The 18,090-nt window shown below is 59.8% G+C and overlaps 1 protein-coding gene and 1 long non-coding RNA gene across 17 annotated transcripts; one reads left to right on the top strand and one right to left on the bottom strand.

Annotated features, from left to right (window-relative positions):
• Positions 1-109: 109 nt before the first annotated feature.
• RNF126 (ring finger protein 126) lies at positions 110-9,011 on the bottom strand. Of its 10 annotated transcripts, none has more exons than XM_017644551.3 (9): positions 8,863-9,011; positions 3,086-3,144; positions 2,841-2,904; positions 2,362-2,606; positions 1,855-1,923; positions 1,712-1,781; positions 1,172-1,265; positions 854-969; positions 110-776 (listed from the first exon to the last, which is right to left on the bottom strand). In XM_017644551.3, exons 1-9 carry the CDS (start codon positions 8,935-8,937, stop codon positions 627-629), a joined length of 942 nt encoding a protein of 313 aa, XP_017500040.1. In that variant the 5' UTR covers positions 8,938-9,011; the 3' UTR covers positions 110-626. The 10 variants fall into 10 exon arrangements, with proteins under 10 accessions (XP_017500040.1, XP_036873994.1, XP_017500043.1 ...); XM_037018099.2 differs by having other exon boundaries at positions 2,443-2,606; XM_017644554.3 differs by having other exon boundaries at positions 2,362-2,573.
• LOC108386603 (uncharacterized) lies at positions 8,506-16,296 on the top strand. Of its 7 annotated transcripts, none has more exons than XR_005061303.2 (4): positions 8,506-8,624; positions 9,725-10,142; positions 13,740-14,048; positions 15,767-16,296. It is a non-coding gene; the product is annotated as an uncharacterized lncRNA (long non-coding RNA). The 7 variants fall into 7 exon arrangements; XR_001850601.3 differs by lacking the exon at positions 8,506-8,624 and adding an exon at positions 8,911-9,048; XR_005061302.2 differs by lacking the exon at positions 8,506-8,624 and adding an exon at positions 9,309-9,536.
• The last annotated feature ends 1,794 nt before the right edge of the window (positions 16,297-18,090 follow it).

The following is an 18,090-nucleotide window of genomic DNA, read 5'->3' as shown; positions in this document are numbered from 1 at the left end:
AGCTGGCTGACGCCGTGAGGCACAACCACAAGGTGCCCAGACCCCGGGGGAGCAGTGCAGCTCCGCCCTCGCCATGCACCAGCACAGAAGGAAAACGCCAACCACCTGCTTCTCTAAGTAGGTATATTTTTAAATAGCTTTCAAGATACACATATTTTTTCCTTTAAAAAACATCTGTCGGAGCAGTTTGTTCTTGTTTTGCTGGTCATCTTGCGGCCCCGAACTCCTGCGCTCAAGGTGGGGACGGTGGCCTGTCAGGGTGGCGCCAGGACCTGGTCTTTCCAGAGATCATGCAGGGCCCCGTGTAAGCTAAAATGTCCATTTATTTCAAAGCGGTAATAATTTAAAATTATAAAAACCTTTCCACTGTTGAACACATAGGGGGTGAAGTTAGACACAAACAGGACAGGAGCTGTAGATGCTCCAGGGCCATGTGCCCCTGTGCCCCGCTGTGCCCGGTCCCCAGCGCGGGGCGTCCCTGGGGAGGCCAAGCTTCCCCTGCAGCCTGCAGGCAGCAGGTCGGCTGGGCCTCTGCCCGCGGCCGGGCTGCAGTCCATGGGCACCGCGGCCGTGTGAGGGCTGAGGTGGGTGGGGTCCTGGTTTTACTCTAGGGTCTGGCAGGGGACTCAGGAGCTGTTTGCTGGGTTTTCGTTGCTGGGCGAGCTGGACGAGGATGAGGACGAGGACGAGGAGAAGGTCACCCCACTCAGGCCCGGGGGGTTGGTGGCTGTGTTCTGTCCTGTGAGGCTTTTTCGGCAGACAGGGCAGCTGTCGTGCTTTGTGGGGAGAGGGGAGAGGGGAGCGGTTCAGAGGCGGCAGGGCAGGGGGTCCCTGGGGTGGCCCGCCCTCTCACCTGCTCCAGCCAGGGCACGATGCAGCCGTCATGGAAGAGGTGGTTGCAGGGCAGCTGCCGCACATGCTCGCCCAGTGCATAGTCGTCCTTGCACACAGGGCACTCAAGCCCAGAGCCTGTGGGGCAGGTAGCCTGTGATGCCCCTGACCACTGCCAGCGGCCCGGGCTCTTGGGGAGGGGGTTTTCTCTGCAGCTCCAACCAGAGCTGCCCCTGGGGATCTGCCCAGTTGGCCACCCTGCACCCACGGGGGCAGCTGTGCCCCCGGCTGACCACAAAGCCCTGGGGAATCGCCTGAAAGGCAGGCAGCAGACACACACCCACGTGTTCCTTGGTGACAGGGATGGTGGGGAGGGCCTGGATTTTCTCCTTGTCTGCAGGCGGGGGGCCTGTGTTTTCAAACTGATTGAGAAGCTGAAAGACAAAGGCCAGAGTGAGGCTGGGGCAGTGGGCAGGGGCAGCCTCGCCCCACACGGCTCTGAAAGACTAGGTTACCCACAGGAGCACCCAGGCCACATCTGTCCTGGTGCCTGGCCCCACTGAGGTCAGAGGTCAGCACCCAGGCCCACCTAGGGTTCCTTCCCAGGCCCCTCACCAGCTGGAGCTGCAGGGCCAGTCCCGCCAGCAACAAAACGCTCAAGCGGTCCATCAGCAGCAAGGCCGAGAGAGCAGCAGCACTCTGCCTGCGAGCACCGGGGGGCAGGGATGCGTGCACAGCTGGGGCGCCCTGGCCTCCGGATGGGATTTGGAGATGGGGAGCAGGCTGTCCACAGCAGGAGGGGCCTGGGAACTGCACCCTCTCAGCCCCCACCAGATGGAAAGGTGTTAGTGCCCACGCCTGCCAGTGAGGCTGGCCATACCTGCGTGATGATGGCATCCAGGCCGTTGGCCCCCCAGGCATAGTCCATCGGGTTTGAGTGCAAGACGCCCCTGGGCAGAGAGACCTGAGGCTCAGGTGGCGGAGGGGCTGGGCAGGGACAGGGACGCCCGCCCACCTACTCACCAGGGGCCCAGGCCCAGGCTGGGGACGGCGGCAGGAGTGATGATGCCGTTGACCAGCTGCTGAATGATCCTGGTGCAGAGGAGGGATGTGGTCAGTCCCCCCACCAGCAGGGAGCCCACGTCCAGCTTCTAAGCTCGCTGCAGCCAGAGGCTGTGTTTTTAACAGATTCCCGGGGAGAGAGAACCCTGGGTGGGAGGGGCCGGAAGTGCTTCCCTGCGGCCTCCGCGGTGCCTGCCAACCCTCCAGCCCCACTCAAACCTGTTACACTGGGAGGCCGGGGGCCCTGGGGCTGCGGGGACGGCCTTGCTCCCGGCAGTGGCCCTGAGGGTGCCGGCCGCGAGTGGTGAACAGCGGCCGGTCCGTGGGGAGACGCCCTCCGGGGCAGCATGCAGATGCACTGGTGACCCCCTGCACTGCCCGCCCGAACCGGCCTCGGAGGGAAATGCCCGGGGGGGACAGACGACGGACGGGCCCTCAGCGGACACGAGCCCCCGGCCCGGCCCTCACCCTTCGAGCGTGGGGACGCCTTCGTGCCGGCCAGCGGCCCTCCGCGCAGAGAGGCGGGCGCGCGGCTGCCGGGCGCCGTACCGGTGCCGGGGGTGCTGCTCCCGGTCCCGCCGGCTCTCGGGGTCCCTGCCCTCTTCGGCCTGCGCCCCGGTGGGGAACGTGGGGATCTCGAAGCTGTCGTCAAAGATGCCGAAAGCAAACTGCCCATAGCCCTGCGGCAGTGTGAACAGGTGCTGGTCCACATTCTGCGGAGAGGCGCCGTGAGGGGGCAGGAGCCGGCCGCCGTGCTCCCTGCGCGGCCCCCGCCTCCTCCGCGCACCACGGGCACGGTCCCAGGCCCAGGGCTCCGCGGGGATGGGGAGGCCCGGGGAAATCTCAGCGTACGTCAGGCGCAGGAAGAGGCGGCGGCCCCGCGGGGTTGGGGGGTGGGGCGCGGTGGGGCCCCGCACGTGGCGCTGCCTGGGGACAGGCCCACTCACCTCGAAGGGCTGCCGGCTCTGGTCCGCGGGGGCCGTGGAGGGGGCGGAGCCGTTCTCTGCGCTCCTGCAAGGGCACAGTGCCGGCGGTGGGGTCGTCCGGCTGCGCGAGAAGCCAGAACGTGCGGCCACCCCTAGGGCTCAGGGTCAGCGGAACGAGGACCCTGAAAGGAGCCGCCCCCACCGCCTGAGGGCGCAGCCCACCCCTGCCCGAAAGGCGGGGTCCAAGCCAGCACGGGGGGCGCTACCTGGATGCCTCTGGGAGCTCCTCAATGAAGCCAGACTCACATCTTGGGCAGATGTAATCCTGGGGGAAGACCAGAGCGCGTGATCACAGGCCTGCGCGGGCCGGCCCACCACCGCAGCCAACGCGGCACGAGGCCCCATCTGTGAAGTCCAGGGCCAGATCCGCAAGGTCAGCTGGTCACCACGGCCACTACCTGTGGGTCAGGGATCTGAGCCCCAGCTCCCAGGCCACCGCCTGGCCAGGCTGGACCCCCGCTGCCCTTGCATGACTTGAGATCACTGAGCTGCCCACATGCACTACTGGAGACCTGGCCTGTCTGTGGGGATCCAAGGAGACAGAGGGAATGGGAACCACACTCAGGCAGACGCTTCACCTGTGGACACCCCACAGCGCTGTTCTGGAACATTCCGGAAGCCTGGGTTCACGGCCTGCAACGGCGACCCCACCGGCAGCGGCCATGACCCCGCACAGCCGAAGCATCAACCTGAGTGTCCATCAAGTAGGCCAAGGCCCCTGCTTGTGGTTTCCCAAAACAAGCCCAGGCCCACCCCTGCTAGTCAGGCATGTCACCAGGTGGGTGGCTGGGGACACACATGTCTACAGGTGTCCCCAAGATGGAAGCCAAGCCTGCCTCTGCCATGGTGACCTGTAGAGGCACCACCCCACCTGCAGGCCCTGGGGAGGGGCAGGTGGGGAGGGGCCTCCGCAGCAGGCTGTTTAAGGCGAGGGGAGCTGGGCTGCCCTTTGCAGGGACCTCCTCTGTTGAGGGCTGGGACCCTCTTGGACAGTGGTGCCATGGCTGTGCACACCATGTCCTCAACTGCCCCGCTGCCCAAAGCAAAGGTGGGGCTAGGGGTCAAAAAACACCACCAGCGGTGAGTGGGGAGGGCAGGCAGGAGCTGACCAGGGCATGGGGACTTACACCCAACATATATAAAGAGCTCTTACACCTCAACAACAAAGAGACCACTTAAACACCAGCCAAAAGATGAGCATAGACATTGCTTCAAAGAAGATACACGAATGGCAATTAACCTGTAGAGATGCTGCCACCATTAGGCAACCAGGAAGTGCAAATCCAACCAGAGAGTCACCACTTCACACCTGCCAGTAGCAAGTGCTATCAAGGAGGCAGAGTCAAAATCCTCAGCATGTGGCTGGAAATGTGAAACGGGGGGTTTCTTGGGAAAATAGTGGTGCAGTTCCTCAAAAAGCTGAACATGCAATCCCTATAGGACCCTGCAGCTCCATGGCTGGGTGTGTACCTAAGCCATGTGTGAACGCACACCCATGCGGAAACCTGCACACGCATGTGGCACAACTCACAACAGCCAAAAGGTGGCATCAACCTGAGTGTCCATCAATGGTCAAATGTGTCCAACCACACGTACAGCACCATGCAGCCATGAACAGGAGTGTGTGCCTGACACGCTACATGTAGACGGGACCTGAACACACGGTGCTCAGTGAGACGCCAGACACACAAGGTCACACGGTGTGACCCCATTTCTGTGGAATGTCCACAGCAGGTGGATTCACAGACAGAACGTGGGCTTGTGAGTGCCAGGGGATGGGAAGGGGTTGGGGGTACTGCTCATATGGAGATGGGGCTACTTCTGGGGGATGAAACGTTCTGGAAATGGACAGAAGTGGGTGGGACACTGAGGGCACAAGCTGCTTTAGATGGGTTGGCTGTGTCTTATGCTCCAAGGAACACACGGACAGCAGCCCTCTGGCCTCCAGAACAGGGGCATGGGGGCAAGGGGCAGTGTGTTACCAACACAGCTGTCATGGGACTGGGGTGTCAGGAGCCCTCCTAACACCCTCCCACCAGCCCATAGACACTATTCAGCTCAATGTGTCACATGGCATGGAAGACACCACGTGAGGCTGTGACTGGGCTGGGGTTCTCCCACAGGGTGCAGCCCCGGGGAGGGCTATGGACATGGGCAAACGTGGATGCAGGGGCATGTGCAACAGCTGGGTTAGGACACGGGAAGCAGACACCCCTAAGCCCAGCGAGGTGCCAGACTATCCAGGGGCCTGCAGGGCGGTCCAGGCTCTCACAGGGTCTGGGCGCACACAACCCGCCCCTGTCCCCCCACAGAGGAACCTTAAGTCGGATGTGTTCCTCTCTCTCTGACTGGGCCGGGGCCCGGAGGGCCTGGTGAGAAGCTATCTCCTGCCTGCGCACACAGCCCGCCGGGTCCCCCACCCTCCCCAGGCCAGCCGGGGAGAGACAAGAGCAGCACCGACTCCGGGGGAAGCAGGAAACCTCTTCTTCCTGTTAAGTCCCACTGCCACCTGCGGGTGTCTCCCAGAGCCGGGCCAGCACGGAGCCCCCACCTGGCTGCTCTGCTCCCACTTTCTGCCCTTTCAAGGCCTGACACAGCCCCCCACGGAGCACCCAATAGCTACCTGGTTGCCCCCTCGCGGCAGTCGGGTCTCTGCTCAAATGACACTTCCTGGATGCAAGCCTCGGTCTCCCACCTGTAAACGGAGGACGGCCTCGAGCCCAGGCAGCCGCCGAGGACCCAGGGATGTGGCTCCCTGCTGGCCGAGCTCAGAGCCCTGCCTCCGTGCCCTCGGCCCCATGTGGGCCTCAGGCCTGCAAGTTGTGTGGAAGGACCAGGTCGGGGGTCTCCAATGCTGTCCCTGTCGGAGGGCACATCCCAGATGCTCTGGGTAAATCAGAGTGGCCGATGGAGGAGCCAGCGTCCAAGCTCCCCTCCTGGCTGATGGCTCCTCATTGGGCATCACTCGCCTCACCACTCAGAGCAGCTATGGGCCCACCCAGCACCAGGACCAGCACCAGCACCAGCACCAGGGCGCCACCACAGCCAGAGCACCGGGACGGGGCGGCAGAGGAGCACCGTGCCCCTAAGCCCACTCAATACCGAACTGTCTGCCAGGAGGTGCATGTTGGCCTCTCCTCGGTGACAGGGAGCACCCTGCCCCACGCCCTGGCCCTCTGAGGAAGGGCGCCACCCTTCACTCTGCCCCGCCTGGCCCAGGGCTGGGTCAGGAAGCTGACTGGGAGAGCCACTGGCCCCACGTGACCCATGACCCAGGGCCTGCATGGCCTCACACCCTCGGGAAGACCCAGGGAGGCCAGAGTAGAGGTGCAAGGAGGCACGCGGATGCGACCAGACCCCCAGGACTGCCCTCACTGCTCCCTGCACCCACGGAGTCCCTCACATCACTAATGGACACCTTCTGAACCGCCCCCCACCACCATCCCCCATGAGGCAGCATGCATGCCCACTATGCTGGGGGCCACAGCAGCCCTGGTGCCCCAGGGCATGGCTCTGTGCAGCACCTCACCTGTCTCTGGCCACCTGTCTGGGCCTCAGCCCACCTCCACACCCATCGACCTCCACACCAAGCTGCACCAGCCCTCTCTGAAGCACTCACAGCAACCTGGTGCCTGACCTCAGGCTCTGCGCTCCCAGCGGCCTGCCAGGGCCAGCTCCCCACCTGGCCCCCCTAGCCCAGTTTCTGCAACTGCCTGTGAAGGGGCAGGGCCTCACCTCACCAAGACTGCATCCAGCATAGCATGACACAGAGCAGTCGGGTGGACAGAGAGTCCAGTGTACTTGGGGGGGGAGGACCTAGGTTCCATCTAAAAACCAGGGGCCAAAGCTTCCCAAGACCCCTCGAGAGGCCAGGACAGAGGACAGTGGTGGTGGTGGTGGTGTCAGTGCTGGTGCCCAGGACCTGTGCCTGTCCACCCACCTAGGGTGGCTTCCACTCGGGCAGGCCAGTAAGCGGGAACAATTGTAAACAGGGTCAGCCAAGGCACTGTCCTGCAGTGAGGGGCTCAGTCCCCGGCAGGGACCTTGCTAACCTCTATCCCCTGCCCTGCAATCACACCGCCCAACCAGCACATTCGCCGTGTCCAGGGCTCCGTTTACTGGGAAGGATGAGTCTGGGCCTGTGGGGTCCTGCTTCCTCCTGCCCCAACCCAGCTGGGCCACCCTCCTCCCTGTGCGTCCTGGAAGCAGGAAGCCGGGCTCCCCTGCACACACGCTTCCCACCGGATGCCACCAGGTCCCACTGGGCAAGCATGGACTGCCTCCTCAAACCCATCTGACAGGGAGGAGGCCAGGCACCTCACCTGGAGCCACCCGCTGAGACGCTCCTGTGAGCAGGCCTGGGGGCCTGGAGTGGGGCCTGGAGTGGGAGTGGCACAGACCAGCCCAGAGACCCCAAGCAGATAAGACCAGGCTGGCTCAAGACCGCAAGTCCCGTTTTAGGGGTGTGAGAGCTGGCTGGAACCTTCCTGCCCCCGGAGCGCCTGGTGAGCCCCCTCCTGATAAACAGCCGGTTGGGCCTCAGATGCCTGCTCCTACCAACAAGCAGGCATCCTCCCACCCCTACCCACCAGTATTTGTTCTTTCAGAATTTACCAACATTCCTGACTAAATATTTGTTCACCACTGGCTCCCTGACCAGCCTGCCAACCCCAAGGACAAAGGCCATGGTGCCTTGTCACTGAATTCTGTGCCTAGGTTGGTTCTCACCAGCCGAATGATTGTGGGAAGAGGTCAGGGTCCTCCTGGTCCAAGGCCACATGGCCAGCAAATGGACACACTTGGCCCGGCCGCAAACCTTGCCCTGGCCCCAGGAAGGCAGGCTCAAATCAACAACCTGTGCAGACCGCCCCGCGCCACCAGGGCCCAGGTTCCAGAAGGCTCTGGTGGGGCCACCTGGCGGAGCCTGCACCAGCTGCGAGGGGCTGCTGACAGCTACCCTAGGCTGGCGGGCTGACAGGCAAGCAAGCCCCTTACTGCCACAGTCGAGAGACAGACCCAAGAGCTGGGGGGCGCAGGAAGCCGGAAGAGGCAGGAACAGGACTTCCGGGAGGCTGGTGAGAGCCGGGTAAGCCTCAGGGCCCCAAGTGTGCGCTCACACCCGAGGTTTCGTTTTGCTTGCCCTTCCCCTGGGGTGGGGAAACCCCTTGACCCTGGAGCCGCCATCCTCCCTTTTCTCTCCTCCCAGGCCAGGCACTGCTCTAAGACTGACAAGACCCCTGAACTCAGGCCCTCCTCCCAGGGAAGCCCACAGCTGGAAAAGCAGGACAGAGGCCTGCCTGCTGTGAAATGGAACCAGCCTCCACCGCCCACCGGCCAGGTGACTGCGGGGAGGGCGCCGACAGAAAACGAAACACATGGAGCGCACCCAGTAGGTGCTCAATAAACCCTCCAGGCCTGCAGCCCCTTCCCGGGTCACCTGGCGCAGGGACTCCCGAAGCCCCCCTCCTCTTCCTGCTCCCCATGAGCAGGGCCGTGACCGCCCGGCTGCCCTGGGCTTCAGCTGCTCCACTTACCAGGCGGAGACCACCTCTCCCATCCCAGACCCACCTACTCAGAACCTCCGGGACGAAGCGATCTGGGAAACTGCCCCTTGGCAAGCAGCCCCCGGCCCACCGCTGGCCGCCAACACCGACAGGTGGGAGGCTCGGTCCCGGAGAGCCCCACCCAAGGGAGCGCAGGGCCGCAGGCTCGGCTCAGAGGCCCGCGGGTGGCGGGCAAGCCCAGGTACGGCCTCCCCGCGGCGCTGGCCGCTCCCCGAGAACGGCCCGCGCTCCTCCGTAGGCTGGCCACGCGGCCTCTGCCGGTCTTAGTTTCCCGGGCAGGAGGCCGCGCATGTGGCATCACGACCTTCTGGGGGCCCTCGGCGGACACCGAGCCCCGCTGCGCCCCGTTTCCCCATCCGAGCAGCCCGCCTCAAGCCGAGAGACGGAGCCCACGCCCGCCGCCCCGGCCCGCGCCTCACCGGCAGGCGCGGCACGATCTCCACCGAGCAGCAGTGGCAGAAGTAGCGTCCGGGCTGCGGCGACGCCTCGGCCATGGCCACCGCCACCTACTCCAGCCCCCCGCACGGCGCCCGCCGCTGGTCTTTGCTGCTCCCTCGCTGGCCGACGCGCCCGCGTACGCTCACGCATGGCACGCACGGCACGCAGTGCGTGGGGCGGGAAGTGCGGGGGCGAAATGGGCGGTGCGCAAGGCGGGGGAGGCCCGGGCTACGGTGGCCGCCGAAGGGCATACTAAATGCGGGCGCCTCCAGAGCTACGCGTCCGGCAGGGCACGGGGCCAGTGCAGGGCGAGGACGAGTCTCCTTGGCAACCTGCATCAAGGCACGGGGGCGGGGCCAGAACCGGGGCCCCGGAGATCGAGGGGCGGGGCCAGGTCTCCTTAGCAACCCGCATAGGGGTCGAGGGAAGAGGAGGGGCCAGACAGGGCCGCAGAGGCCTTGGGTGGAGGGGCCAGAACGAGGCGGGGCCTAGTCTCCTTGGCAACCCGGCTCAGGGCATGGGGGCGGGGCTGGGGCGGGACCAGACCGAACATTTTCTGGGAGGCCGAGGGGCGGGGCCTGCGCGGGGCTGGCGGAATCCCGGCTTCCCTGCCCCAAATCTGCAGAAACCCCGCGTCTGGGTTATACTTTCCGCGGTAGGTCCCGCAGACCCGCTCTCCCTGGGCCTGGGGGCACGGGCGCGGTCACTTCCGTGCCTTTGCACCAGCTGCGCCCCCTCCGGTTGCTCCGGCCCCCAGACACCCACAGGGATTTCTGCCTCGAGTGGTTTCGCCTTTTGAGACGCTCTCCTCAATAGCACTTATTTCCTTCTGATAAACTGTAGGGACAGCTCCACAGCAGAAGGGATTTTTGTATATCGTCGCCGGCTGGACTCAGTGCCTGGCGCACAGGCATCCCATACACCCTGTGAATAAATGCAGACAGGAGACCCGATTCTGGGTCGAAGGAGGACTGCTTTTCGTGCCTCAATGTGACCCAAGGAGTAAGAGAGTCTGAGGACTGCTTCCGGGGCCTTGTTTCCATGATGTTCTGGGGTGAGGAGGGAGCAGGAAACCTACCCCAAAAACATTTAATCAGTAGAAACTGCATTATCACCCAGCGCAGACCGGAATCATTTCTGTTGGTTCCAGCCCAATGATGCATTTAAGTCTATCCACTCAACTCAACGAATACTCATTGAGCACCTGCTGCGTGCGCGACCCTGTGCAGGAATGCAGCCTGTGAAACGACAGATTCAGCAGGTAACGGAAATGGTCTGAAATACTCCACGGCTGGGGGAGACAGAGCTCAATGCAGACACCCCAACTGCAGGACGCTGAGTTGGGGGATGAGTCCCTAGGTCGGCCCTGGATCCGCCTGGGGAAACAGGGCTTTCTAGTGGAGAGGGCATTGTTGCCAGGGCTTGAGGGATAAATAGAAATCGGTTGGGGTTGGGCGTTCTGCAGAAGGGAACATTGGAGTAAATGTGTTGAGGAATTAAAAACTGGAGCCTGTGTATACGGGTCTTGAATGTCAAGAGGCTAGGGATAGGGACTTGTCTGCTGGCCACCATCTTGTCCCCTTCAGGCTAAGGGGTGATTGCAGGCCATTCCAGACCTTAACCCATCACAGGGAATCCAGGAAACCCAGGTCTAGGGAGGGGCAGTTTGCCCCTGGCCTCTTGTGCCAAGATCCTGGCTCACTGCACCCCACAACATGCATTCATTCATTCTACAGAAGCATGTGAGGTACCACCCACAAGGTCTTGGAGCCAGTGTGTCTGTGTTCACATCCTACCAAACCAGATGGGTCTGTGACCCTGAGCAAGTCTCTCCACCTCTCTGGGCAGGTAGCAGAGCCTGCCTCCAAGGGCTTGGGATTGGATGATGACTGGGGCCTATGTGAGTACCCACACCTTGGATGGGCCAAGCTGGTTCCTGCACCAGGGCCCTTGCCTGTCATGGCCTCTGCTGGGAGTGCCCTTCCACTGTCCCTTCTTTTCCCCTGCATCTTGGGAAGCTGCCTCGACCCTTCCTGGGGGAGCCCCAACTCTTACTGCACCACATTGCCCAGTACCCTCTTCCCTTCTCCCGCTGCCATTGCAAACCCAGGAGTTATCAGTGGGTGATCAGTTTACCAGTATGCAATACTCTGCGTATGTAGGTGCTCATAGGTTCTTGAATATGTGAATAGTCATTGAGTGCCTGCTCTTGCCAGACCCTGTCAGGGCACTGGAAATGCCATGGGAACAAGATCTTGTATAAAACTGAGAGCTAGTAGGTGCCAGGCCTGAAGTTCAATCCACAAATACTATGATGTGGGAACAATTAAGGTCCCCATCTTACATATGTTAGACTGAGGCTCAAACATGGTCATACAGCAGGGCCAGGATTCAGCCCCAAGCCATTGGGCCTCTGGATCAGGTGCCTCACCCACCAGCCCCCCGGAACTGCGCTGTGGCATTAGAACTTGTGTGCTCAGGCCAGTGTCCATGTGTGATCCAGTGGCTCTGAGGTTCCCGGGCCTGGTGGCCACCTTGGTGCTGCCGCTGAGGACACAGGCTTGGCAGCAGGACCCTGGGCACCCACCAGGCTCTCCAAGGAATGCAGCTAGACACAGCTGCCTCCCATGTTTTCTCAGCATTTCCTTGGAAAGTGGATTATGGAGGTGGTATGGAGCCTGACCCCTACAGATCCCCCAGGGCGGGGCCGTGCCTCCTCCCTCAGACCCAGTGCAAGAAGCAGAGCCATATGCCCCCTCATACGGTCTGGGCAGGGCCATGCCTCCCCCTGACCTTCCCCAGCATGGTTGTGCTTCCCCTCAGATGCAGCAGGACAAGGACGGAAACCCCCTCTGAGTGTCAGTCCTCCTGTACAATGGGTTTCCCTCCCACCCCCAGAGGACTCCCGGGGAGGCTGCCTCCGTAGATGCCACTGTGATCATAGACCCCGCTCTCTCCAGCCTCTGGGCCTTTGCATGTGCCTACCCTCTGCCCGGAGCACCCTTCCCTCCAGCTGCCACCACACCGAACCGGGGGTTCTGTGGGCAGAGGGGAAGCTTCCCTGACACTCCACACCCATCTGAGTTTCCACCTTGAGCAGAAGACTGCTCACACTTCAGTTTCCCCACCTGTCACTTGAGCACAGCAGCTCCAACCTCTGAGTGGAGAGAATTCTGGAGGTGAAGCCTGTAGAAGGGAAGCTGGTCCCTCCCTCGCCTAGTCGTCTGCCAGGTTCAGGCTGTTCTTTGTTTAGTGGCCTTGAGGTGTGTTTTGATCTCTGGTTCAGACAAGTGACCCTTCGTAGAATTCTTTCTGTCCCATTTATTTTTCCATATGAGCTTTAGGATACTCTCATTTTGTTCTCTCGGGTGAGGCAATTCTGTGGGGATGATGATAGGACCTGTGTTGAACTTGGGGAGCCAGCAGCATTAGCAGTCACTCGGGCCAGGTGTGTGGCTCCACACATTCACCAACTTGGCTTCAAATCAGACCTCCAGGAAAGAGGCCCTTGGGGTCTTTGGGGCTGGGGAAAGCAGTTCCTTTACCCACACTGCAGGCGAGAAATGGGCAACGGGCAGGGAGGCCTCCGCCTCACCTGGCGATGTTCCCACAGATATGAATGTGCCACCATCTGCTTATGAATTTTTTTGGTTTGCTTTTTAATCTTTTATATGACTATTTTGACTTTTTTATCCTTCTTATTTTTCTTTATTGGTTTTCGGTTTTTATTTCTCTGTTTCCACTTTATTTCTTGTTATTGATACTTTTTGAGTTATGATTTTTGTTTTTCACTTTTTAATTAATATGTTTTGGTTTGTGGAATTGACTTGTTTTTTGACTTGGCTGTTGGTATTTATTGGTTTCTTTTTTTTTTACTTCTATGCACGTGGACCCTCAAGTCACCCACATTTAAACCAAGCCCCAGGACGCTGCAGCCCAAGAACCTCCGAAGCCCCACAGAGCAGTTACCCCCACAGCAGTCACAATCCTAACGCAGAATTAAAGGGTCCCTCATTCCACACCTGCTTGGGGAGTCCGTCAGGACTGATGCCAGGACTAGCCCGGGAGGCCAGCATGGGGCACAGTCACCTTGATTCTCTACTGATTGATGCCTTTCGAGTGCTGCTAAATTTCAAACTTGCAGAAAAGTATCAAGAATAGCACAGAGGACCCTGCGTGCCCTTTACCCAGATGCAACCATTAGTAGCATTTCGCCACTTTTGTTGTCTCTCTGTGTTTCTGTGGAATTTCAGGCAAGGTTGCTGTCCCCACACCCCTTTATCCCAAACATGCCCAGGTGTGTTCTCCAAAAGCAGGCCACTCTGTTACCTGAACCAGCAGCCCATTTGCCAAGTGGGGTGGTTAGTGCCCGTGGACACCAAGCCACAGCTACTTGGTAGCCTCATCCATGGCCGGTGCTTGTCCCTGTTGTGGTGTCTTTGTTCTGCATCCTGTTGTCTCACCAGTCCTCCCACTGGGACATCCTCGGCCATGACCTTGACACAGGGTGTTTGTGGCTTGGGTCAGGCCCATCACAGTTCCAACCCCAGAACATTGGGACCTGGACAAACACAGAAGAGAAATGAAACTAGGAAGGGACGTGGGGCAGCCCAGCCCTCACTGCCGTGAAAATTGGGGATAGGGAAGAGCGCTAAAGGGGACAGTGTGGCAGAGGGGTCCAATGGCAGTTCCTTCTCACATCTCAGGGAGACCAACCCCTTGGGGACCCTGCTGTGCTGAGCTGGCGGATGAAAAATAAAAATAAGCACAGGCTGCCACTGACACGCACCCACTGCACACCATTCACTCCTCCCAGCCACCCCAGCAGAAATAACCCCAGCTCTCCTTCATTTCACAGATGGGGAAACTGAGGCCCAGGGAGGCGGCCGCTTGCGCAAGGTGGCAGCTTCAGGGCATGACTAAGTCTGCCTCTTGGGAAAGGGGTCCCCCTCCTCTGTCACCCTGGCAGGGACGAGACCACCATTCATTCACTCACACGTGTTGGAGCAGAGGGACTGTGTGCCTGGAGCAAGGACTCGGCCAGGACACGTGTGCCGAGCCGGCCACCCACCCAGTATCGAACACCGTGATGGCCAGAATAAGGACCCCCAAACGCATCTGACTGTAGCCCAATGGGAGCCATGTTAGACTCCTGCTCTCCAGAAAGGTAAGGTAATAAGTTTGTGCTACAGGGAGTAGCTAAATTTCCGGGAATTTGTTGGGGCGCCAAACAAGAAACCAAGACATCAAGCTATAATGGGTCAGGTCCAGACACAGCCCGGCAATCTGGGCATCTCCCGGGTGCCCCACCCAGCAGGCTATTCCTCCTGCCATTGGCCAGATCTGGGTCACATGGCTGCATCTAAACCCATGGCTAGCAAGAGTGGTGGTTAACGGCACTTCCTGTTCAGCCAATCAGGATTCACCTCTGGGGAGGGCCCTGCCTTCTGTTGCAAACTTGGCTGCCTGATTCCTGCAGAAAATTGAGTCCCTTTGTAGGAAGGGAGTGGGAGGGGACCCTGGGGGCAGCAGGGAAGAGTTGCTGCGGGAAGGGGCATGGAGGGCCTGTAAGCCAGGCAGACAAAACTGGACTGCACCCAAGGGCCCAGAGGAGCCATGGGTGGTGGTTTGGCTGGAGGGCACGTGGACGGCCTTAGAAGGCCCAGCACCATTCAGAGTTCTCACCTACCATGTGCCCTGCCGGAGTCAGCTTGTGTATAAGCGTCAGAGGCTATTACAGAACTGAAAAGGCCTTGCTTCCAGGTTCCATTGCGAGGGCTGCCGACACTAAGCTGATGTGAAGTCTATCACAGGCATTCTTCTGGCTTGAGGGAGCGAGGTGGGAGGGGGTGCCTGGGCATTCTGGACCAAGCCTCGACCACATCCTGGAAACAGAGGTTGGCATTTCGGGGCTTGTGTAATTCCTCCAGCATCTGTAGAACTGCTGCTCTGGGTCCTAAAGGCTCCCCTTGAATAAAATGGAAATAGGCTTATTGGAAACTGGTCTGTCCCCTGTTAGGGACGGAAACTAAGCTGAAATGGGCTTCATGTTGTTGGGGAAGAGGCATTGAGGCGCAGCTGGGCCCAAGACCTCCCACAGCAGCACCGGGAATTGATGCTGCCCCTGTCGGTTCAGAGTCGGACTGTGCCGGCCTTTTCGGGCATGGCAGGAGCCTCTTGTAGGTCCAGGTGCATTCCCTTCCAGCTCAGGCAGCAAGTGCGGTCCCTTTCCCAGCAAAATTCCCAGGGCTAACTCCTCCTGGTTTGCTGAATGTCAGATGATCCTAGATTGTCGAGGCTGGGTTGGTGCCCTCTCCTGGGGTCATTTGGGCTGGGAGTGCAGGACATGATTCCTCAAAGGAAAATCTGGTATGGGGACCCAAAGGGGTGATGCCAGCCACATCCTGGGGGCTGGCCCTCACTGTCCAATCCAGAGAGGGGAGGGCTCTGGGATGTTGCTTACCTCCAGTCCCAACCCTGTGGGGGTTTGTGACTCTTAGAAAGTCACTTTCCTTCCTGCAGTCTCATTTGCCAGTTCTGTGAGGGTGCCTTCCTCACAGCGTCATGGTGAGCAGCAAAAACTGGTCATGGGCCTGCCCTGGGCAAACAAGCATCTGTTACTTAATGTGCATCTATGCAGGCGTGCCATGCCCCATTGTGTACCAGGCACTATCTGCTGGTGTCCTGCCTGGAATCTGTGTCACTGGGATCTGTACCCATTTTACAGATGAGAAGATAGGGGTGCAGAGATGCCATAATGGCCTGACCAAGGTGGGGGTCACTGAACCCAATTTGCAGTGCCTGCTTGTATCAGTCAGCTGTGGCTCCTGTAACAAATTGCCATAAACTTGGTGGCTTAAAACAACACAATTTTTTCTCTTCCAGTTCTGGAGGTCAGAAGTCCAACATGGGTCTTGCTCAGCTAAAGCCAAGGTGTTAGCAGAGCAACGTTCCTGTCTGGAGGTTCCAGGGGAGAATCTTATCATTTGCTCTTCCAGCTTGTAGAGGCCACCCACATTCCTTGGCTCGAGGCCCCTTCTCCCATCTTCAAAGCCAGCAAGTTCTCATGTTGCATCTCTGACCACAGAGGGAACAGGTCTCTGCTCCCAGGGATCCCGATACCACTGGGCCCATCTGGAAAATCCAGGACCACCTCCCATCCAAGGATCTTTAATTTAATCCTTTCTGCAAATCCTTTTTGCTGTGAGAAGGGACATCTTCACAGGGTCCAGGGACTAGGACCTGTATGTCTTGGGGCCTTATTCGGCCAACCACCTCTGACATGGGGGCTCCCTCTTACTTGCAGCACAAACATCCCATCATTTATTTTCCCACACCCCTTCCCCACACCATTCAGTCCCACTCAATTTATTTATATTTATTTATAATAAAGGTATCATTGATATACAATCCCACTCAATTTAGATGTCCTCTTCCTCTGAGAAGTTGGCCTCAACATCCCCAGGCTGGTCAGGCATGGCTTCCTCCACCTCAGCTCTGACTGCACTGGATTGTTACTGCCTGTTTACCTGCGGGGTCTGGGGCAGAGAGAACAGGGGCCATGGGGAGCCATGGTGGGTGTCTGAGCTGGAAAGAAGCCTTACAGCAGGCAGCTGGGGTAGGAAGTGGACGGCAGGGGTGAGACAGACTGCAGGCTGAGAGACCAAGGATGAGGTTGAGGTCAGGTCAGGGTATACAAGAAACTTAAAAAGGGGCTCCCCAGGGAGGGCCAGTGACTTGCTTGGGGTCACCCAGCACACAACCTCTGGGTTGGGGACACATGCCAGGCTGGAGGGCAGGAGGATGCTGGCAGCTGGCCTCAGTTTTGAACCCACGCCAGGCTGACAATGACTCTTTGATTCACACAGCCCAGGGCAGGGTGGCTGAGCCACAGGGGTCAGGTCTTGGCCAAGGTCGCACTGTCCAGCCCCGGCACACCCTTGGTGGGAACACGGAGTCTCATCCCTGCCCAATTCCCCAACCAGGGGAGAATCCCCTTGGGCTGTCAGAGACCAAGGCCAGGCCGTAGTCCCTCCATACTGTTAGGCAGTCTTGTGGCCCATGGCCACTGGCTGTGGGATACAGGTCAGGCTGGGCAGCTAAGGTGGAGTGGTGGGCGCAGTGTCCACTGGTGGCTGATTTCATGCATGCAGAATGGTTGTGCTCGTGACTGCAGGGATCCTCAGTTTCTGCACCTGGGGAGGGGGCAGATGCAGGAATGGGGGTGGTAAGGTGTAAACTAGTCTGGGAGATACTCCATTGCTCTCAATGTTTTTTTTTCCTGAAAGCACTTACCACTCTTAAGTTATATATTAGTTTGTCTGTCTATGTATTTTGTTGTCCAAGGCCCCTACAAACCATGAGCTCAGTGGTGATGGAAGTGGGTCTGCCTTGGTCACCCTTGTACCCCAGCACTCCCCACAGTCCCCGCCACCAGAAGATGGTCACTGATTATTTCTTAGAAACACAAACGCAGAGGGGCTACAGGGAACCCATAAGCACTTGGGAGGATGCCCTGATAATTTTGGGAAGCCCCCAAGATAGAAGGGATCAGCTCCAAAATAGCAAGACTACACGGCTGCCCTGAGGCCCCAGCAGACTGGACGTGTCCCAGGTCCATGCTGATGTTGCCATCATGAACTGTGGGAAATCATGAATTACAGGGGAGACTGAGCACTGAACCTGAAAGTGGCCTGGGGTCTCATCTGCAAAGGCCTGGAGAATTTGGTGTACAGTCTCCTAGGGTGTGCCTGGCAAAGACCAGCACACCGTGGGCACTTCGGAGGTCCTGTGGTAGTAGTATTGTTGTTGGGGTTGTTGGAACCACTTGTGTCTCTGGGCCTCCCCCTGTGGCACCCTTCTGACTTTGGCCCACACTCAGCCCCCTGCCCAATGGCTCCCATCCAGCTGCCAGGTGGCCGGGTGGGTGGCCTGGGGGTGTGAGCAGGGCATGGCTGGGGTGGGGTTCCCAGGTGTGTGGACATGTAGGGACCGCGAGGACGGGTAAAGGACCAGACCACATTCGGGACACACAAGGAGCACATGCAAACAGATCCTCTGACACGCTCCCCGTGGGTCGCCAACGAGCTGGGCCACAGCCCTTCGTCTGAAGACGCCGGAGGGCACGGTGACTCCCACGGTCCCAGTTCGGCCCCCGCCCGGCTGCAGCCACGTCCTCCCGGGCCAGCCCTCGGGTCCCACGTCGGACC

The sequence above is a fragment of the Manis javanica genome, chromosome 13 (genome assembly GCF_040802235.1).
Source record: "Manis javanica isolate MJ-LG chromosome 13, MJ_LKY, whole genome shotgun sequence".
In the NCBI taxonomy this organism is placed as follows: domain Eukaryota; kingdom Metazoa; phylum Chordata; class Mammalia; order Pholidota; family Manidae; genus Manis; species Manis javanica.
Note: the sequence above shows the minus strand (reverse complement) of the source record. Positions and strands in the feature narration are given on the sequence as shown.